Source organism: Prionailurus viverrinus, chromosome C2, assembly GCF_022837055.1.
Source record: "Prionailurus viverrinus isolate Anna chromosome C2, UM_Priviv_1.0, whole genome shotgun sequence".
Classification (NCBI taxonomy): domain Eukaryota; kingdom Metazoa; phylum Chordata; class Mammalia; order Carnivora; family Felidae; genus Prionailurus; species Prionailurus viverrinus.
The window spans coordinates 101362552-101386071 of NC_062569.1; the positions used below are offsets into that span (position 1 = coordinate 101362552).

At 42.8% G+C, this 23520-nt stretch overlaps 1 protein-coding gene across 3 annotated transcripts in view; it reads right to left on the reverse strand.

The window, feature by feature from the left end:
- Window positions 1-5684: 5684 nt before the first annotated feature.
- The window catches only part of PLCXD2 (phosphatidylinositol specific phospholipase C X domain containing 2), a 51027-nt gene continuing 33191 nt past the window's right edge, over window positions 5685-23520 (reverse strand). For 2 of the 3 annotated variants that reach the window (XM_047876129.1, XM_047876128.1), the window contains 3 exons: window positions 19114-19355; window positions 11797-11884; window positions 5685-10803 (listed from right to left, as the gene is read on the reverse strand). In XM_047876129.1, the coding sequence (XP_047732085.1) occupies window positions 10666-10803; window positions 11797-11884; window positions 19114-19355 (468 nt within the window). In that variant the 3' untranslated portion in view covers window positions 5685-10665. Of the gene's footprint in view, window positions 10804-11796; window positions 11885-15461; window positions 15473-19013; window positions 19356-23520 lie in introns of those variants that run through there. The other variant, XR_007155833.1, reaches the window with a different exon arrangement.

Consider the following 23520-nt stretch of genomic DNA (forward strand, 5'->3'; position numbering starts at 1 on the left):
CAGGATTTCACTTTTTCTCAAGCACAAAATCAAGGTGTTCCCCTCCATTTCCTTTCCTGCTTTCACTGGCCCCTGCGGACAGTGGTCACGAGCTGCAACTTGCTTGCAAGCAGGTATGTTGACAGATGTGAAGGAGGGAACCTGTGCTGGTTTCAGCTGACTGGTCTGGCCAATCACTACAGACCAGTCCAGGCTCTCAGTCCTGCTCAAGCCCAACCAGCGATCTGGATGACAGAATCAGATAGCAGCACTGCAGGGGAAGAAAGCAGATTTGTTAGCTATTGACTATCCAGAAAAGCAGTGATCTTTCAACAGGATCTGTGAAGTAGACAGGTATATATGGGAGAAAAATACCTTTTATTTCACTTCTTTTTCCTGTAGCAATCTCAGAATGCAATTTCAAAGTCATTTTAACAAATCTCTCATTTAATAGAATTTCTTCTATTGAATTCCTGTCTGGTGAGAATCATTTGGAAATTCCTTGAACAATTACTTGAACCTTGAAATTTTATAGATGAGGGAACAGAAGCTCAAAGGGGTAATAGTCATGCAATGAGTAGGTGCTTAAATCAGGATTCGAACTCACTATTCTAAAACCAGTACCAATGTCCAATGTCCATACACTTTCCATAGTACTCTGTGGTAGACTGAAGAGGCCCCAAAGATGTCTATGTCTGAATTCTTAGAACCTGTGAATATGTCACCTTTCGTGGTAAAAGGGACTCTGTATATGGATCAAGTTAAGAATTTGGAGATGGAGATTGATTATCTTGGGTTGTCCATGTGGGCCCAGTATATCACAGGGTGCCTCAGAAGATGCTAGGATCAAAGGAGACGTGGTGACAGGAGTGGAGTCAGAGAGAGATTGAAGATGCCACACTACTGGCTTTGAAGAAGTCAGGAAGGGCCCCTGGCCAAAGAAGGTGGCTTTTAGAAGCTGAAAAGGCAAGGAAATGAGTTTTCTTCTAGAACCTCCAGAAAGAACACTGCCCTGCTGGCCCATTTTAGACTTCTGACTGTAGAATTGAAAGGCAATACATTTGTATTGTGTTACTGTAAGCCACTGAGCTTGTGATGACTTATAGCAACAATAGAAAACTGGGAGAACCAGAAATATTCTGCCTGATGGTGAGCTCTACCTTCTCGAAACAACTCATGGGTCTAGTTCCTCTTTGAACATCAGGCACTCAGGGGGACAGTTGCAAATGATAGGGAAGGACCCTGGGAGGAGACTCAGAGACCAGTTCCAGCACTGCCTTAGACCAGTCATTTATCTCTGGCTTTTAGTTTTCTCTCTTGTAATATTAGCACCTGGACAAATGTTCTTTGGTCCCTTTTACGTCTAAATTCATAAGATTCTCAGTTAAGCGTCCAACTGTGGCTCAGGTCATGATCTCATGGTTCGTGGTTTTGAGCCCCACATCAGTCTCTGTGCTGACAGCATGGAGCCTGGAGTCTGTTTCAGGTCCTGTGTTTCCCTCTTTCTCTCTGTCTCTCCCTCACTTGTGTTCTCTTTCTCTCTCTCTCAAAAATAGGTAAACTTAAAAAAATTTAAAAAAATTAAATTCATAAGATTCTAATATCTCAGTCATACAACAATTCAAAAATAATTGAAGATATCCCCATCATGTTTCTCTTAGTCTTTTTTAGTTTATTTTTTGTAATTTTATTTATTATGAGAGAGAGAGCAAGGGAGGCTCAGAGAGGTAGAGAGAATGAATCCCAAGTGTGGGGCTGGAACTCTTGAATTGTGAGATTATCACCTGAGCTGATATCAAGAGTCAGATGCTTAACTGATTGAGCCACCCAGGCTCCCCTTTCTCAGTCTTTTCTAAACACAACATCCCCAGTTCTCATGTGACACCACTTCTAGACCCTTCACCCTCCTAGCTTTCTCTGAAAAGGCTCCAATCTGTCCACCTCCTTCTGAAATGTGTTGTTTGGACTCGTGTGGGATACCCAGCTATGCCTCCATATCTGCTCCTGTGCCTGGTTTCTTCCATCTCCCGCTGCCCTCTCTTGCTAGAGCCCATCTGACTCTCATTCTTTAGGGTCTTTTGGACTTTCTTAGTCTTTCCTTTTTATCTTCTTTTATCCAACCTTACCTCTTGAAAGAGAGCATCCATAATCAACAAATTCATATGTCTTAATTTAGTTCATTTTTTAAATAGGAAAGACCAAAATCTTCTAGAGCTAGCCTATGTCAGCCATCTTTGCTTGCTTAACAACCTTGAAATGATAGTTAATTCTCACAAATATTTGAAAGACAGCGGTATGTAAATTTCTTAGAATCATAGATTCCTTTGAGAGTCTGATGAGAGCTATGGATTCTCTATTAGAAAGGTGTGCTCATAGTTCATAGTTTCAAATTATTTTTTACTTTTTTGAGAAAGAGAGAGAGAGAGCAGAGGGGGAAGAGGGGCAGGGGTGCGTGGGGAGATAGAAAGAGATAGAGATGAGAGAGAGAGAGAGAGAGAGAGAGAGAGAATCCCAAGCAGGCTCCATGCCCCACGTGGAACCCAATGTGGGGCCCAATCCCATGACTGTGAGATCATGACCTCAGCTGAAATCAAGAGTAGGACACTCAACTGACTGAACCACCCAGGCGCTCCAGTTCCAAAATTTTGTATGTCATGTCAGGGCATTCTGGCACCAATGAAATAGACCACTGAACCCTCTGATGTGTGGCAGGTTAGTTCTAAACCTGCAAGGTTGTTGGGGAAGGGGGGAGCTTTTGCAAAAGGCAGTCTAATGTCTTCTTCCAGATCCATTTATACTTCATGGAGGCCTACAAATGAGACTCCTGGGCCCAGATTGAGCAAACACCCATTAAGCGTCAAAGCAGGAAAGTCTTTAGGCCACAAAGCAGAGAGGTTAAACAAAGAATAGCTTTCAGTGGCCTTCTTTTGCAATAAGAGCTCTGCTTCTTAGGGCCTTTCTCCACAGGATAAGTCCCATTCTTTAGACACCAGGCCCCTTAGATTAAAGCCATCTGCTTGCCTAAGGCTTCTCTCAGTTGCATGATGCTACTGGACAGAGACTGACAATTCTGTGTCCCCTTTCCCCACCCATGCTTTCCAAAAACACTGCCCAGCTGTGCAAACACCCTGGTCTGACTAGCACTTTTGTTTAACTGGCACTTGCCCAGGCCATCCGGGGTGAGGTTTGAGGCACATGGGCTTTGGACACTGTTCCTCCCTTGCAACCTTCTACCCTCTCTGAGAATGAAAGGTTTCAAGTCTTAAAGATAATAACAATCCTTCAGTCACAGTGAGCAGATTTGCAGAGGGATAAACAAAAAAACATACTGCTGATCAAGAATTCCTTTGGGGAGAAAAAAAAAAACAACAAAAATCCAGAACATTCAGGCATTCTAACCTCAGGGATTCACAGAAGAGGACTCACTTTCCAAGTCAAAGAAGCAGGGTCTGGTCTCTGCATTGCATGTATCTCCAGCGCAGCCATCCGTAGGACTAAGTGACTCGGGCACCTTTCTCCTGCCACACTGGATGGCACGGAGAGAGGGCATGGACTGGGCACAGACTTCTACAGGAGACATTGAGAGTCTCCTTATGAAAGAAGAGGTGGTTTTCTAGCTCAAATAGCACTCTGTTTATATACTTATTTAGTTAAGGATGTTTGAAAAGAGCATGGCCAAACCCAATTCTTGACAAAAGCGTGCAGTGGAATCAACTATGGTGGTTTTCGGCCTGGAAAGGATCATAAACAAAGGCCATTCCCATAGCTTCACAGTGGAATTTTTTTAAAAACTTAAGGAAATTTTATATCACTGTTGAAAAACCCAGTATCACTTGCCATAGAGAGAAGGTAACCATAAAAGAAAGAAAATGCACACAAAATTATATTAAATGCTAGCTGGATATTACTGGCCTTTTGGGGGTTGTTGTTTTTGCTAGAAAAACAAGGGTTAGAGAGTTTTCGTCACTGAGACTTTCCTCTCCACTAATCAGGATGATTAAGTGATTGATGATATAAATTCTATTCAAAGCTATGGCCATCGTCCCCCTCACATCATCTGGCACACCACCAGTGGTCGGAACCCTACTCACTCTCAGAGCAGTGCACAGATGGTCCAGTGATTGTGCAACTTTCTCTTTCACTCTCTGAATTTATCTGCTTTCCTTCTTATTAATTAGCTCCTGCTAAGTCATTAGCAATAAACACAAGAGTTAGTAGTCAACCATGTTGAAGGGATTGTGCCAGGTACTCTTTGGAGGGGGTGGGTGCAAAGTCACCACCCCCAATACTAAGACTAACTACTCTTGAGAGTTTACTGTGTGCCAGGCTCTGTGCTGAAATGTTTTCTGTATAGTGTCTTATGTAGACTTCTCAAAAACCCATCAGAGCAGGTATTAGTAGTCCTATATCCTGTATATTTAGAGATGTTAGTTTTGTTTAGAGTTATACAGTCGGGATGTGATAGAGCCGGGATAGAAACACAGGGCTATGCGTCTCTGAAATGCCTGTTGCCCCAGCTCCTGTACTCAATAGAATGTTCATAAGCTAGTTGTACTATGAAAAATTAATTTGTACATAATATACGTGCTCCATTTTCAGAGAGACAATGTTTCAACCCAAGTGTGTGTTCAGAAATTGAGGCAGTAGTCTTTGCAAATACACCATGTGGATGTTGGGACTCAGACCTATCTCCATCATGCCATTTTCTACTAAAAGCCAATGGGGATGACTGAAAGTGGTGCTTATGAAAGCCCATCAGAAGACCATATGGTAGGGGTGCCTGGGTGGCTCAGTCGGTTAAGCGTCCGACTTCGGCTCAGGTCATGATCTCACGGTCCGTGAGTTGGAGCCCCATGTCGGGCTCTGTGCTGACAGCTCAGAGCCTGGAGCCTGCTTCGGATTCTGTGTCTCCCTCTCTCTCTGACCCTCCCCCATTCATGCTCTGTCTCAAAAATAAATAAACATTAAAAAAAATTAAAAAAAAAAGACCATATGGTAGATTTACTAACCATGACTAAAAGTACAGGTGAAAAATCTATGATGTGTTCTTCGATTGCTATGTTAACTTGAACAGAAATAGAATCGTCTAATTTGCTGCTGTAACATTCAACTATGTGAAATGAATGATTACTTAGAATTAACTTCATCTCTGCTAAATTCATACACAGGTGTTTCACCAGAGCCCGTTATTTTTGCAGGGCGTAGGGCAAAAAGAGAAAGTCACTGAAATTAAGTGGGCTCAGACATTCTACTAAAAAGAATTAGGAATGAAGAAAATATTGGAATCTTCCTTGCCGACAGATTGGACGCCCACTCTAATCTCTGCATTGTTTTATCTCGGTGCTTGGCAATCACTCAGAGTAACATGGGCTCACCATGGTGGTCAGGTGAGAATAAGGATGCAGGACCTGGCCCAAGCCTAGCAGAAATGGTTGAAGTGCCGAGGGCAAAGCTTAGAAAAGGATGGGTGACAAGATTGGGTGCACATTTCGTGCACGGCTCATCTTGGGGACTGCAGGTGTGGTCAGCGGATTCCAATATGTCTTCATCCAAAGTCGTATACTAAGATATTTGATTGACAGTGGGTCTATAACCTTTAAAAAAAAAAGATCAGAAGTGGGCCAACAATAAAATGTACAGAGAAACAAGGAAACATGCCTGCTAAAGCTTTATATTTATTATTAGGTTTAAGCCTATTTAGGTCGTTCAAATAAAATACAAGAAAAGACATAATGTCATCATACCTATTAAATTGTTTTTTCACAGTTAAAATGAGGTAATCTGGCTTTACAATGTTTTAGGTTGAATTAAGCAGAATAATCCAGGTTACAAGAAAGAAGGAGAGATATATTTGAACAATTATTTCCTCGGAGGGAAGAAGCCAAGTGAAACGTGTGTGAATAAGATAATTAAGCCACAAAATACATTTCAGGGTACCAAGCAGCATATAAGTTAAGTGCCAAACTTAACTCTAACCTTAAAATTGGTACAATTTACTATTCTGATTTTATTATTTTTTGTTACTTAGCAAACAGCATGCACTGTAATATAAAACAAGCATAGAGGACAAACAGAATATCTAACAGAGTATTTATCAGATTCACCTATCATATCTGAATTGACCAAGACTTATTTTCACTATGACAACCTCTGTATTTTCTAATTGCTGATCGGCGAGGTTAAGTATAACAGTTGGCATATACACAATACAAACACTGCCCACACAGTCTGTATGTGACGCTTATTAACATAGGGGTGCAAACTAGTAAGTATAATAGCAGCAAGGTACCGCCGTGCCTAGAATATGTTCTAAGATTAATCATGTTGATACTACAGATTCATGACTGAAGTGCTACTAGTGCTATAAAGCAATAACATATGTTAAACTGCAAATATACAAAGCAACGGAAGGCCTATCTGACTTCAAAGTGCTGTGCTTCTCATTGGGCTCCAAGCTTGTGAGCATGCCCCTGCGATTTGAATGAAGTATTGGCCCCGAGTTCTGGGCCCCAACCAGATTGTGTGTGTGTGTGCGTGTGTGTGCATGCACGCGTGCATGCACGCACACATGTGTGTGTCGGGGTCAGAATTACGCATTTGGGACCAGTAAGGAGCAATAAAAACCACTGTGACAGGAGTGGGCTTGGGCCTCATTGAATGTGTGTGTCTATTTGGATGAATTTCACCGGTATTCTGTTATTAACAGTAATCAGCAGATGATCAATGATGGCCAAGAGGAGAGGAGAGAGTGGTATTCTGTGCAGATCAGAAGGAATGAGAAGGAAAATGCCTCTAGACTATTGAGGTTATCTCAAGATTGTGGGATTGGATTCCCAGCAAAGAGAAGAAAAATATTTTATCCAAACTATGTGGCTTAGAAAGGAGTTTGAAAAGTACTAAGAATAAGTGTCGTTGGAGAAAAGACCAGAACACGGTATCCACTGCAGGATAGAAAGAGTTATCTTAGAATATTTTCTGAGCATTTAAGACTGTGCTATTTCAACACCACCAATAGCATTTTGTACTGTGTTCTTCCAGGTTAAGGGCCAGTTCAGCAATATAGTACCTTTCGTGTCACTATTTCTCCTAGGAAGCTGGGGAAGCCAGAAGGTAAGAAGATAGTAAGTCTCTTGGGAGAGTAAAGAGCTGTTCATTACCATTTGGAGTTAGGGTGAAGTTTCCAGCTATATCACTTATCACCTAATCAATTCACTCCTGTGTGTCCCAAGGCAACATTTCTGAGTGACAAAGCCATGATGGCAAACACTAGGAAGCAGTCTGAGGCCGAGGGCCGAGGACTACTGCAAAGTTAGTGGAATTGAGAGGGACAACCATGCTCTATGCCACACAGAACAAACTTCCTGTTCATATGGACATTTGACGTGATCAATTTCTGTGCACTTCCTTTTGGCATAACATGACTGCTTAGCATGCATTTAGGAAAGCCCCTCTTGGGAACTCAAGTGCGTCGGCAGATTTCATTCAGCTCTATTCATCTCACTATACGGATCACTACGGTGCCACTGTTGCACCAGCTGTCGTCCTAGACCACACTTTTGAGAAATGAACCCAAAAAGCATTTCTTCACACACGCCACACGAGGAAGAATTACCATAACTGCACACCTCGCTCCCTGACTATAAGGCATTTAATTTAATCATAAGGGACCTGACATTTTGGGGAGCTAGTTGACCAAGGTTTGCAGAACATCACTAAGGTACCCGAAAACATCTTTATTCCAGACTAAGGAACCGAGGTGGATTTAGCACAGGGTTGCTTACTTGCTCAGCCACGAGAGGGAAGTCTCATGGCTGTGCCCCACTCATTAGGCTGTTCCATTTCCCAGAACCTAACAATAAAAATCTGCAGTCAGCCAATAAAGAACATTCCAAAAACTTCAACTGGGCCATGAATTCATTTTGTAAGACGGCCTGAATTTGTGTAGCCCTACTGCGTCCACGAAAAGAAATCGTTTCATTTCCGTCGTAATTTCTTCTGTTTCTCCACCTTTAGCTTAGCACTAAGCTTTCTCGCCAGGTTGTAATGATGTCTCTTTGGGGAGCACTTTCTTATGGCAGGATTCAGAAAAACAGAAACAGAAAATCCTGACACACCATAAAACTGCATTTAATTCTAGAAGGCTCCACTTCATTGTCTTCTTGAACAGAAACATAACCTTTGTGATGTGAATATGAGGTCATGAAAGGAGAGCCAGGATTCTTAACCTTGGTCATGACCTGGGCTCAGATCTTGTGCTTTTGAGTCTATATAAAAATCCTGGGTTTGGACTGTGGCTCAACTATTTTCAAGAATTCAGCGGTCTGGTCTCAGTGTTAAGGAAAATAAATTACTAGAGAGTCTAATACAGCATATATATCATTTTGGGGGGGGGCATGACACCCTTAGGTCTGTCAATAATTTAAAAATTAATCCTCAATAATTTATCATTCCCTTCCATCAATTCCATCTTGACTTCTCTCTCCAACCCTAAGGATATCTTTTCTGCCCATGAAACCACAGTGGTATCTCTAATAGGCTCCAAGTTCAAGCCTTTAAACATTGCTCCAATCTAACTGAAACCTGTGATTGTCCCCTTTGCCACAAAGCCATGGAAATGTGGCAAATGGTCTAGGGAGTTCATGAAAAGCCATTTGGAGTTACCATTTCAGGATGACTATGGCCTACATTTCAGAATAACTATGGCCCCAAATCCTATGAAACTAAAGCCCTCTTTGGCTCAATCAAGTAGCTTTTTTGTTGATCTTGAAGTTAATTCTGAGTAAGTATGGTAGGCTCGTTTGATCTCGTGAGAGTGAATGATGCGGTTGGGTCAACCATTTTTATTGTTGGCAGTTGTAGAATGAGTCATAGAACTAAAGTCTCCTCTCCCTCTGTCCGTCACTGAGTCTTTTGCTTGGCCTCATGTCCAAGAGCAGAATGCATATATCCTTTGTATTATATCGAACAACTTTTTCCTGGAGCAGAGATTCTGCCAAGTCAAGGTGTTTATCAAGGGCGAACTGCCAATAATCCTCCTATCTCCCAGAACTCCTGTGTAGAATTTCAAAATGCAAGCCAGGCTGGCAACCCAAAACAGTATGAAGGAGTGAACACCTGCATTTGCCACATAGAGTAGGACTGCATGCACACGACGTTGGGACCATTTTCTGTGCTTCTGTGTCACGCTTGATGTCTTTCCTCTTACTATGCAAACACTGAGGTGCACTTCAGTGTTACAACCCAAGTGAAGTCCAGTTATGTATCTTAAGACGAAAGGAACAAAAATCAAGTAAACATTTCACTGAACAGTCAGCAGCCCTTGGGTGTCACTGGCATCCTCTGTAGACACCCTGCCAACACACCTGGCCTCGTAGCACCAAGCACCTGGACAAAGCTGAGGCTCAAATAAAACAGAGCAGAATAATTCTCCTCTTGCCTCCTGATCTCTTTGCCAAGTAACAAAGGGTTAAAAGAGGGGAAATGACCTAGTCCCTAGCAATTGACCAAGAGTTAAAAAGAAGACCGACTGAAACAATGAGACCACAAATAAAACCCTGAGGGGTGGCCAGGAATTTCAGAGCTTGTCACTGGGGTTTAATATTAGAATTGAAGAAAAATTGAGAAAGTGAGGGCACTTCCTTTCTTACCCCTTTCCAGAGAAGGCCCCCCAAAATTTGATGATACAATCCCAGGAACCTCTTTGGAGAGGGGGCTCAAATGCAAGAACAGGAAAAGTTAGACCAGATTTTCCCAAAGGCATTTGTGTTGTGGCCCTCCCCAAACTGCAGAAGCTGGAGGTCAGGGATTAAATTATTTTACAGACAGTAGAGGCTGGAAGACCAAGATTTGGGGGTGTGCTTTTGGTAGCTCACCCCGGATACCCGCCATTGCAGGAGACATGTAAGATCCAGCTGTGAGCATGGAAGAATAGAAATGGGAAGCTCCCGGGGGGGTGGCCTAACGGTCTTCACACATACACACATCCATCCAGGATTCCACGTTTATCTTTCCTCCTTAAGAATCCAGACGCTGACATTTCCTTAGGGATCCTCAGACAGTCCTGAGGAGCCTCAGTATGTACACACTCCATGCCCAGTTTTCTTTCCAGCTCCTTCCTTTTCAACCTTCTACTGGAGAGTCTTCCTCAAGAACTGAGAGTTCTTCATGACCCATTGTATCTTCTGACCCAGTGCGTGGCCTGGCAGTGGCTTCTCAAGTCTGGACCACACCCACGCATGAACACTGTCCCAGCATGACTGGGGGAGCTGGGAATATCTGTAGCTGAGTCAGAGGTCACTCACAGTGCTGAAATGCACAGTCCTATTGAAGGGAGAAAGATCAGGGCGGCATCGGGCCTGGGTGAAAAGAGTTCGGGAAGCTCCTTTGTGAGTGCTCTTGAGGTAAGAAGCACTGAAGATACTTAATCTATAAATAAATAAGTGGATAAATAAATAAATAAATAAAACACAAGAGGACTCTTTATAGATAAGTACCTCTTACCAATTAAAAAAAATCCCCCCTTGAGTTTCAAAGCCCTCATGCAGTGGTGATTAGCAGGCTCAGAACAACCTGCAAAAAGGAGAACAATCAAGACACAAACTGGAAAAGTTCCCACACTGGGTATTTCTCACTTGATGACCCACAAGTCATCCTAAATGTCCCCGAGGTAGTCTTGTTTTCAAGGAGTTACAGAACAGCTCCCAACCCACTTGGAGCTTCCTCCTTAAATCCATTGCACTTTCCCATGCTTCCTGTGTCTGCCTCCCCGGTGTCACAGACAAGGCGCCTTCCATTAGCGTTGTGTCTCACAGCACAGACCGAGTCCTAGGCAGACGACAAGGAAATGCGATTCCAAGATCTGGCTTGAAGATCCCACTCTTCAAAAAGGACTTTGCCAAAATGATGCAGGAGTTTACCTGGCAGCCATTTTGGGGAAAGCTACAGATTTAAACCAAAGAAATCGGGCGTGCAGCAAACATGCATGTCTATCTCCTGTTGGACCCCACACTGAAAGGATCTTCCACCACTGTTCCTTTCACTTTTAAGAAGGGGCCAATAGAAATAGAAAGGGATCAATGTTTTAAAACTGGGAAACACATTTCTGATACCAAAGGCAGTACGTACTGTTTATCTAAAGAATGAAGGTGACCAGTTCCCAAGCATAAGCTATGGAAGAACAGATTATGGCTGGTACAGCCTGGTGATAAAGAAGTCTTACTCTCTCAGGGAAGAAGTGGTGACATTCAACATGCCAGAGAGAGCTGGTGCTTGGCCCTTTTTCCCCTCAAAGCCTCGGGTTGATGTTAGGGCCACCCCATAGGGTCATCCACACCTGCAATGAGCCATTACTTTGACTAAGGATGCCTTTCTGATTCATCTCCTCACAGGCTCAAATACAACATCCTGGAAGAAAACAGGAAACTGGGCCAATTAGGGGACACTCAATGGAACCTGGAGACTCCATTTCCATATTACATCCAACATCATGAGCCACTGGGGAGACCTTGACCTTGATCACATGAGATATGCTTCTTCCCTTGGACTTAAGTTTTAGTCTCATTTGGGAAAAATGCAATTAAAATCTCTGTAGTTTAATCCAAATGGCCCTATGAAGAAGGGAAAACACCCTCCTCCTCCTACTTCCCCATCACTGCCCAGGGACCATCCTAACAGGAAACCCTTCAGAACTCTGGCCTGGATCAACAAAGTCAACAATAAGTTAAATAAATTAAAAAAAAAATCAAATCAGCATTTAGCCAAAGCTCTATCCTCCTGTAGGAGGTCGTTCAATTCAATGACAGTAGTGGCAAAGTCCACCAGGTCCACGAAGTCCGATGTGATGATGTTGACACCCATGGCTCCGGGCTTCTGGGTTTTCACCCAGTCCAGGATGGCAGGAAGATTCCTGCACAGAAGAGAGAGCAGGGAGCAGAGTTTAAAAGGACTCTTTCAGAAACAGAAATAAGACGTTTCCATTAATGTAACAAAAGTATGTCAATAAAAGCACAAGCCTCCAGAAGTCCATCTGTTTAAGCTTTATATCTCTTTGAGGGATGGAGTGATGTCAACTCCAACAGAGAATTGTACTTTCAAGGTTTCTGCGCTGGAAGACAAGATTATTTGCCGCAAGCACCAAAGAGACAGCCATGTCAATGGGACCTTGAAAGACTAAGATCAAGACCTAATTCTTGGTAGGCTCTTTAATTATTTTTAACATGAAAAATTTCAAACATATTGATTGCAACACTGAAAGAAATTTATAGTAAGTGCAACCACCATCTAGCTTCCAGCACTAACATTTTACAGCACTTGCCACATAACCGTCCATCCACTCTATCCTTCTTCCATCAAAACATCTTACATTTTTGACAAGTTCCAACTACACACATCTACACACATGCCCTAACGCCTCAGTATGCATCTCATTAAGGAGGATTCAATATTTGTTTTAATTTGTTTCTCTTTTGACATAAACTTGCATCCAATAAAATGCACAAATCTTACATGTAACCTAGTTGAGTTGTGACAAATGTAAACACATAATACATACCCCGTGTCAAGGTACACAAAGAACATTGCCAGCACGCCAGAAGGTTCCTGCATGTACCTTCCTCATCAATCCCTGTCCACATCCTCCCAGAGGCAACAGTTGTCATAACTTTTGTCCTACCATTGATTAAATTTGCCTGTTCTAGAACTTCATGCAAGTTCACGCACTCTGTATTTTTTGTGTGAGGTTCTTTGACTAAGCATTCTGGTTTTGGATTCATCTGTGTTGCTATATACGCCAGTAGTCTGTTCTCCTTTTTAATCACTGCAGTATTCCACTGCATGAATACAGTAGGTTGTTTATCCATTTTCTTATTGATGAATAAACGGGAAGCTACTTGTTTTTAGATACTATGGATAAAACTGTTATGAATGTTCTTATCTATGTCTTTTTGTGAACATTTATTTTCATTTCTTTTGGATAAGTACCAACACCTGAAATTGCTTTATTATACGGGAGGTTTACATTTAGTTTTATAAGAAACTTCCAGATCTTTCCCCAAAGAGGTCGTTCCATTATATATTCCCAGCAACAAAATATGAGACTTCCGGTTGCTTCAGAGCCTCACCAACATTGGCACGATTAGTCTTTTTAATTTTAGCTATTCTAGTGGGTATGTAAAGATATATGACAGTGTTTCAGTTTTCATTCTTTTGATGAAGAATGAGGCTGAGCAGTTTGTAATGTGCTTATTGGCCATTTGTATGTCTGCTTTTTGAAGTTCTTGTTCAATTCTTCTACGTATTCTTTTTTTTCTTTTTTCTTTTAATTGTTGAGCTGTAGAAGTTATTTATATATTCTAGATGCTAGTATTTTCTTGGATATGCTTTTTGATATTTTATCCTTGCCCATATGTTGCCTATTACTTTTCTCAGTGGCATATTTTGGTGAGTTGAATTCCTTGATTTTAATGGAGTCTAACTCATCAATTTTTCTCTTATAATTTATGTGACCTATCTAGGAAACTTTTGCCTAGTCCCAAGTCACAAAAATATTTTCCTGTTTTCTTCTATAAGCTTTATGGTTTTAGCTTTCCTGTTAGATCAAAGATCTACCTCCAGCTAATTTTCATGTATGGTATGAAGGAGGTGGTCAGGGTTCACTTTCCCATCTGGATATACAGTTACCCCAGTAGTATGTGTGGCTTCTTAATGGACCAGTGCTTACTCAGTGGTCTCACAAACACAGCCTGTGAGTTACATTGTACAATTTGAGGGTTTTCTATGTGATAGCCAGAATGTTTTGTCCAAAGCAGCTCACAATTTAGTGACATAAACAAATGACAACAATTTAATGTGATGCCTTCTGTATTAGCAGGAAATGGAAATATCATGGGCGGTACAGAAACTTCCTAGCTTTGCATCATGAGAAAAATAGCTCACTGAATACCTGATAAGCTGAGAAGACCGTGAGGAAGACAAAAACCGTGGCTTACGTTTTGGTTAAGGAACTGGGGATTTTTTAGGAAGAATTTGCTCTAGGCAAAAATTGAAAATAAGTTCATCTTAGTGGACTTCTTTCTCTTGTGGTGACGCTGTCCTTGGTTGTCATCTTCTCCTTTCCTGTTCTCTTTCAGAGCTGCCCTTCCTAACCTCTCCGTCTCCTCGACAACCTTATCGAGACCTCGGTACCATTCTGCCTTCCTTTCTCTTTTCCTCTTACCGTGACAACGATGGTCAGTCCTGCGTTGCTTCCCTCACTCAGTGGACTTGATAACTGGCCAGGGGCCAAAACGCATCTCATAAGTCAATTTGCATTTTTATATTAGTAGTCTAATTGGGATTTAAGAAACCACGATCACATGAGTAATTACATTTTTAACTGGGTCTCCTGAAGACTTAATAACCTCAACTTGACCTCAACTTATTTAATTTCTTTGCACCTCAGTCTATCCCCCTGTAAAATGGGGATAATAATACTACTAACTTCATACAGATTTTTGAAGAATTAAATAAGGTAATACATGTGAAGTGCTTGGAACTACGCGTGGGATATAGTAAGCACCATGTAAGTGTTTGGCACGAGAGAAGGAATCATAGATGGTAGAGTGTAGGGTAGAGATATTTGAAAGCCGAGAACAAAGCTCCACAAATAGTCTTCCCTTGGCGATAGAGGCTTGGAATACATACAGTGGCCCACAGGAAGGCCACTGCAGTCCTGAGCCTGATCCATTCAAGACTTCTTTTTAAAATGTACTAGTCAGGGGCAGCTGGCTGGCTCAGTTGGTAGAGCATGAAACCCTTGATCTCGGGGTCGTGAGTTCAAGCCCACGTCGGGTGTAGAGCTTACTTTAAAAAATAATGATAATCTGCCAGTCAGTGTTTAGGTATGTAATGCTGGCGCCATCTTCTGGTCATCATGGGAAAATGAGAATTAAAGGCTTGGTGGCAACTCCAGGTGACCAGCCGGAGCCAAACCACAGGGGATCCCAGGAGCCTGAGCAGAGAAATGTGGGAAATGTGCGGTCTCCGGTGACAAAGAGCTCTGTGTCAGCCTCAGGTTGCTCGTATCAACCTTTCCTCAAGGCAAGGATCAAATAACCAGGAGTACGTACAACGACAGGAAAATGTAGAACTCATTGTGAGGAAAAACTGCTTTGTTTTCTGAACTCCTGGCCTTTATTTACCAAGGGGGGATCAGTGCAGAAGGGTGAGCCAGATACTGCTGATAGGCCTGTGAAGCACCAGGCCCCACGAGCAGAGCAGTTGCTTAGAAACTTCCCTTTGCCTTTGAAGCCCACTGGGAACAAGGCTGGCCCTCTCCGTTTCTGGCTTTCTCTACAGGTAGAGTTGGCATGCCTACTTTGTGCCAGGCACGGTGGTAGGCATTGTCACATAAGATTCTACAGTTTTGTGCAGTATTGTTAATCCTCTTTAAGTGGCGAGAAAGGGACAGATCAGAGACCTCAGGAAACTTGTCCAAGGCCACCTGTTAAGAGACAGCCTTAGTTTGCTAGGGCTGCCATAGAAAACGCCTGACTGGGTGGCTTACACAACAAAAATGTATGTTCTCCCAGTTCTGGAGGCTGGAGTCTGAGACTGAGATGTTGACAGGTTTGGTTTGAGTCTTGTCTCCGTGGCTTGCAGATGGCCACCTTCTTGCTGTGTCCTCACGTCAGCTTTTCTCTGAGCACACCCATCCCCGGAGTCTCTCTGTCCAAATTCCCTCTTCTTATAAGGAGACCAGTCCGACTGGATTAGGGCCCACTCTAACGACCTCATTTTAACTTAATCACTTCTTTAAAGACCCTCCAAATACAGTCACATTCTGAGAGACTGGGGCCTGGGGCTCTAACATATGAATTTCCAGGGCACATAATTCAGCCCATAACAGGGACCAAGTCAGGTTTCAGTCTCAGGCCTCTGATTTCAGTCTGTGTCCCTTTCTATGGCCTCATGGCTGCTCTGTCCTTGGGCTTCGGCATAACCTTTTTTCCAGTTGATTTCAGTGTGAGTCCAAGGTTTCTAAGAATCTAGGGGCAACTACCATAGAAATTCAGTCAGAATGGCTGTATTTTTCATGGCTTCCTTTCAGGGTGATGAACCACAGCAAACAAGATCTCAGGTCCAAAATTTCACCCAAGAGTTAGGTTAACTTCCCACTGAAAAAGAAAAAAAAGGGACCTCTACATTTGTGGGAAAATATACCTGATCTTTTTCCTCTTGGTGCAGCTGATAACCAGTGCCCAGGACCAGTCTGACAGCACTCTTGTACCTTAGTTAGGACAGACTTTTGGCATGTTGGAATTGCTTCTTGGCTATGCTTCTTCAACTGCCCAGAGAAAATAATAGCTGCATGTCATGCTGGGGGTTTGGGAACAAACTCTTGACTGAGTTTCTCCCGTCTGTGGATTTGGAGGCCTGGCAATGCTTGCTGCCATGTACTATTCTTGAGACCAGCACGGTGGAGAGGACCAAGTGTCTTTCCAGTCTCGAGACACCTGCTAGCTATCAGTGGGCAAGGGCTCGGCATGCTAGGATCTCTTGGCTTTGGGCATTTGCCGCCATCGTTACCACTAAGGTCAAGACTTTTGTGCTTCATTTGCAGCCAGATTAAAGTTCTAGGAATTGACAAGTATGAACAAGTGTGAATTGTGACTTTGTGGGTTCACAGCTGTAATCAAGAAGATACGACCAGGGGCGCCTGGGTGGCGCAGTCGGTTAAGCGTCCGACTTCAGCCAGGTCACGATCTCGCGGTCCGGGAGTTCGAGCCCCGCGTCAGGCTCTGGGCTGATGGCTCAGAGCCTGGAGCCTGTTTCCGATTCTGTGTCTCCCTCTCTCTCTGCCCCTCCCCCGTTCATGCTCTGTCTCTCTCTGTCCCAAAAATAAATAAACGTTGAAAAAAAAAATTTATAAAAAAAAAAAAAAAAAGAAGATACGACCAGATTCAGGTACTAGTAAGACAATTACAGGCCAGTGGAGCAGAAAGGAGCAGAGCAATGAAATATGCTATATTCAAGCCAGTGGTAAATATGGAAAAGGGCAACATTAGAATAATCCAAAGTCCAGAGTTAGGGCTTTTACCCTAATTAAATAAGTTGAGGTCACCTAGTTACCCTAATTAAATAAGTTGAGAATAATCCAAAGTCCAGAGTTAGGGTAAAAGCCCTAACTCTGAGTATTGACTCAGAGTCTCAGAATATTGACCCTTACCAGCTATGTGGGTCCGAGTCACTTAACTTTACTGAGTCCCATCTGAAATGGGGACAATAATGTGCTCTAGACAATATGCCCACCTGGAGGCTGGCTTAATTTAAGAATGAAATGAAAACATCTGCAAGAAGGTAATTCATTTTCTGAGTACAGTATGCAGATATAACGTATCCTTATTTTTAAATACTTCCTCTCCCTTGTTAGTACAGCTCCTTGTACAGGCCTTATTATAGTTATTTTCACAATGTTTATAGAAATGTACATGTTTATTTTTCCTGATAGACTTAAGTTCCATGAGGACAGAGACTATATTGTTAACCTTGTATCTTTATTTTATTTTTTGTTGACCTTGTGTATTTTATTTATTTATCTTTTGTTTACCTTGTATCTTTTGACCTAGCTCCTCCCAAGTACTCAATCTTTGTTGGACTAATGAATGAATGAATGAATGAATAAATAAATAAATAAATAATGTTAATCCATAAATTTACCAAATGCATGCAGAAAATAGTGTGGATACATAAACATATATTATAAAAAAAGAAAGTTTGTAATTCTGGGTCTTTCAGAGATATATCATTGGTTTATGACATTCTCTTTTCCAAGTTCAGCACAAGTAATTTAGTCAAAACTTAATAGAGTCACAAAGTAAAGGTTTCTGGTTTTGTTCATGGCCAACATAAGGCAACATAGGAATTTTCACCAGCAAACAAAAGTGCAGGTGCTCCCTGCTATGTGAACTCCTGCCAGGTAAACTCCTGTTATCTGGAATGATGCTATCCAAACTCAGAACCAAGCAGGCAGGGACACATTTTTGGAAGAACCTTTCTCTATGTAAACGCTGGTGCTTACCACCTGGAACTCAGGAACCAAAGTGAGTCTTGTAAATATCCTTTATCACCCCAACACTTCCTCAGCTTGGATAACACGGTTGCCCTGTTATCCAAATGTATTTATAACATTCCCTTTATCCATATCCGTATGCATAGGCACACACACACACGCGCGTGTGCGTGTGTGTGTATATATAAGTATCTGGAGCTTCTCCTACCTAATTGTACAGTGAGAATAAATTGCGCTCTGAGGAAGTATTTCAAGCTGTGACAGTGCAGGCAGCATCCTCAGTTGCTTCTTAGGATTCATGGTCACAATGGAAGGGACAAACCGTGGCAGGCTATCTCTGCATACCTAGCACCTAGCACAGCTGCCTCACTTAATGCTTTTTTTAAAAATTTTTTTAACGTTTATTTATTTTTGAGACAGAGAGAGACAGAGCATGAACGGGGGAGGGTCAGAGAGAGGCAGACACAGAATCTGAAACAGGCTCCAGGCTCTGAGGTGTTAGCACAGAGCCCGACGCGGGGCTCTAACTCACGGACCGCGAGATCATGACATGAGCCGAAGTCGGACGCTTAACCGACTGAGCCACCCAGGCGCCCCACTTAATGCTTCTTAAATGAGTGAGTACTTGGGCCGGCTGCAAGGGCAGGGCAAGTTCACAGTGTGACCACATGCCAGAAATGAACAAAGTGCTGTTGGCTTAAAGTGCTTTGCCTTAGCATCAAAGTTCGGAGAGTAGTTATGGTATACTGTATATTCCAACAAAGTATTCTGAGATCCTTTGGCCACAGTTAATGCAAACCACCTCAAATGCACAGATTTTTCAAATATAAGGTTTTCTGTTTTGTCATTATTCTAAATGTTCAAACTATACAATTTTACTGTTGATTCAAAAGAGAATCAAGTTTTGTTTTTTTTTTAAACCTTACTTCTGGGGTGGAAGCAAAAAAATTTTTTTTTAATGTTAATTTATTTCAAGAGAGAGAAAGACGGAGAGCATGAGCAGGGGAAGGGCAGAGAGAGAGGGAGACAGAGAATCCCAAGCAGGCTCTGTACTGTCAGTGTTCAAGTTAGAGGAAGCAAACTCTTACCTATGAACCAGAGTGTTCTTGAGGCCACCAACCAGGCCTCGGGCGATGGTCTTCACTCGGGGGGTAAGAATCGCTTGAGAGACATGGAAGGAGCCCCGTGGGGCCCGCTCACTCAGAGTGGTCTCCAAGAAGAGGATTAGTTTGCGCACACTTGTGGTGTTTGCCCAGGGCGCTGGGATCTTCTTTCCGGGCCACAGGAAGGGGTATTGCTTGTAGAAGGGGCAGTGATAGAAAATAAGAACCTGAAACATTTAAAACAGAAAAAGGAGAGCAATTTATGAACAAGCTGAGTGTTAACTCCCTGCTTTGTCCTGATTGCTAGGATTAAAGACAAATGAATACAAGCATACAGAAATTAAATCATTATATTTAATATATATTTATATTAATTATATTATATATTATATATATTATACATATATTTAGAAAAATCAATAAGCAAAGGTTTAAGTACTTGTATATGACTTGAAGATTCTTAGCTTTATTTTTGTCACAAACACCTCTAGAAGTATGGTAAAATCCCAAACCCCTTCTCAGATTATGTTTTAAATGAATGTCTAAAATAAAATAGGATTACAAAAGAAATTATTAAGACTGAAATATAGCTATTAACATATTATTAAGTTTATAATAAATTAATGTATGTGCTTCACAATACATACATTAAATAAAAGTATTTTGTTGTAAGTGTACTAAGTTCCATCATTTTGAGTTATGATGAATTTAAGTGATATTTCAAATAACTGAAACGTAATATGGAAATAGCTGTGATTTCTGTGGGGACAAAGTCACCCGTACGGCCGATAGTGCTGTGGCTGACTGCCTGCACTCATTGTCAATGAGTATACTAATTTTCAGCTAAAGGTGACAGGGAACAAATATGTAGATTTTTCCCATGCAAATTCACAGCCTACTTAAATTCTACCCATGCCCCTTCCCTTGGGGCTCTGAGCCCCTGATGGAGAGCCCTGTGGCTGGTGCGGTCTGCAAGTTATGGCTCCTACGCTCGTGAAACTGACACTCCTGGGGTTGTGACCAACACCTTGAACTAATCTGGGAGTACCTAGAGTTTCAACAGTGCGAGCTGACTGAATGAAATAACCCTTCCCACGAGGGCGTGGGAGGGCACTACTCCAGGCAGGGATGACTTCCAGGAGGCGATGGGTCTCCAGCGGGGCCTCTGGGGACTGGTAGTGATTTTTGAAAATAATTAGCAAGCCACAGCCACAGCATTAATTAGTTTCTGAGAGGCAGCTGAGGGACAGGGAATTGCTATTTTGATTGTCCCAATTCAGAGCTCTGCTGCCTAGGTTTCTAGAAGTAATAGATTCCCCCTGCTCCCAGGCACCAGTAATCTCTTCCTGGAGGAATGTCCAGCGTGTTTATACTCCCTGGACCGCAATCCTCAGAGAGCTAGCCCGAGAGCATAATCCCCCAGGCACCCAAGAAGGAAGGCAGGCTATGAATGTGTGTCTCCTTTGCAGTGTGTTTAGCTGGTGACTAAGGTGCCTGACTAACTGCTCCTGGGGGCCTAGAGCAAGGGCGCACCAGGCTGGATGCACCCAACAGGCAAATAGTTGTTCTTGTTGTTTTTAATGGTGTTGAGTAATGTCTGACTGACTGCTAATGATGCCTGTGGTAAACACGTGTGTTAATGAGGTTAATCACAGGCTCATAGTAAGCAGATTGCCTGGGAGATTGGGAGGATTTCCCGCTGGCGGTGTAATTGGCTGGCTGGAAGGCTGGGGTCTCCAGCCTCGGGAAGGGGAGAAAGCTGGCCTTGGAAATGGACTGTGGGAGAGGCGGGAGGCTGTGCGACCCTTCTCCGGCAGGCCATTTTCAGAGCTGCCTGGACCCTGAGCAGGGTCAGGGGATAAGAGGACCGTGCTATTCTTTAGTCTGCCTTGGAAAAGGTGTAAGGAGTACAAATTGTACAAAAGGGGCTTTATGCCTTTCCTCAAGAGACTTGAGCGATCTGACCCTAAGAGTTATAGGGAGAATTTCTGCTGACAGCAGGAGGCTGACCTAGCAAACCAACCTTATTCTATGGAATTCTAGGGCAGTAACTCTTGCCCCAGGGCCTGTGTTTCGCATCTGCCTCCCTCCATTGCCCTGCTATATTTTTCTCTCCCTTCCAGCTCAGCAATTTATGTTCAGGGTTTCTCTTGAGGCTCAGATTTGAAATCGAATTTCTTTTGAGAATTATTCCTTGATTGACCTCCTCTTATTTTGATGGGTCCTTTACTGGCGGCCCCTGGGCTATAGATTTATGCTATGTATTATTTTTCAATTGATTGATTACAAACCCCTCTCTTCATAGAGTGCAGGTAGGGGCAGTTTTATCCTGCAATTGTATATCGGTCGTTTTGTATTTTAGGAGTGTTATGTGCTCCCACCTTCTCATTAAGATTCGAAATACTGCCACATTGTAGAATAAATCTTCTAATTCACTGTACCTCAAAACCCATAGCCGCTACGCACATGTATCAGTGAGCTGGGACGTAACTGTCGGGTAAATGAAATTTGACTGAATGGTAGTACGCTTCGTGCTGTTAAATTGTAGTGATAAAATACTCAGGGGGTTACATGCCAGGCAGCTCATTACATAATGAATATTTAAAGTTTAACCACCAGCACAGGGTAGGTGACTGATGACTGTGAGCTCTCTGTTTAGGTGTTAAGAAGAGACACGACAAGGAAAACTTCGGGAAGCGAAGAACAGGGAGATCCTCCAATTCAAATGGATGACAGGCTCCCTTTTTCTGATAATGTCATCGTAATCTCTCCCCTTCGTAATTTGAGGTGTGTGGTAGTTGGAAGACACAGATTAGCCCATACTTGCAAATGAGGATAGCTCGTCCCCCTGCTGCTAGAAATTCACTGTCCGCCCTAGTCAGTATTCCTGAAGATAACCTGTTACTCTTGCAGACTTCCAAACGATTTCGTATGCAGGAAGGCATTCCATCCAGGATACTCCCTGGGCACAAAGTATTAAATCTATATTTATGGCAGATATCTGATTATCAAACTTAGCTTTACTCAGATTTGTTCTTACCTGAATCCCAAATTCAAAGGCCCTCCTACAGGTCTCTAGCCCTTTCTTCCATTCTGCTAACTCTCTGTGACTCTCTGATAATAGGGGCTCATGGATAAGGAGAACATGTTTTTATGAGCGTAAGTAACCCACGATATTTGTTGTGAAAACCACCAAGGTGAGGGAACGGCGCTGGGACGGCATCAGAAGCTGCGGGAGCTCTGGGGAGCCAGGCAGGCTGTGACTCAATCCTGGTTCTTGCCACTCACTAGCAATGTTCTCTCCGGCAAGAGGCTTAGTCTCTCTGTAAGTCTCATCTATAAGATGAGGATAATAACAAACACCTACCTCATAGTGCTGTGGAGAGGATTAAATGTGCCAATCCATGTACCAAACACGGAGCAGAGAGGCTCAATAAATGTTAGCTGTTAAGGCGACATTGTTATTACTATTATTTCATATCGTAAGAGAGACTCCACTGAGAGAAAAATCTCTCCAAATTAGGCCTTTGAGTCTGAAAAAATATCAACGTAGGTTCGGGGCAGAGGTGTGATAAATATTTGGCAAACTATCACAAAGTTTCAGCGAGGAAAAGTGGTTTAGAGAAATTTTAAGAGATACTAAGAGTTAACTCATTAGCCTCTGTGGAGTCAAAGACATTTATTTTGCCCTTTTATAGGTGTGCAAAACCACCTGGCATCTCCAGTTACTGAGGCCAAACCTGGGAGGCATCCTTGAAGCCTGTTTCTTTTGCACCCTGAATCCGTCCACTAGCAAACCTTGTTGGCTCCACCTTCTGGTAGATTCCAAATCTGACCACTTGCTACCAATGCTCTTCTCACCGGTTCCCCTCCTACCCCTGGCTTCTTCCTAACAGACACAGAGACTCCATTAACGTGTAATTCAGGACACAGCACCCTGTGCTCAGAACCCTCTCACAACCTTCCTCCCTCAGAGCAAGAGCCAGAGTACCTAACCAATCACCCACGGGCTCTGATCTTCGCTGCTCTGCTCTTCAGCCCCATGCCCCTGCTTCTCCTCAAAGACGTCAGGCACTGGCTGGTTCCTCTGCTGGCAAAGTTCTTCCCCCAGTGTCCACACGATTAACTCCCTCGAATGTCTACCCTGATCAACCTATTTACAATTGAGATCGACCCTCCAACCCACAGAACGTTGGTTCCTCCTAATCACACTTGCCTTTCTGTTTTCATTGCTTGCATCCCTTTCTAGCATTTTCTGTAATGGTTTTGTTATGATGATGATCTATGATCTATTTCCTTGCACCTGAATGAAAGCCCCATGAAGGCAAGGATCTTTGTTTTATTTATTAATTTATCTCAGGTGCTTAGACTGGTGCTTGGCACATACTTGGT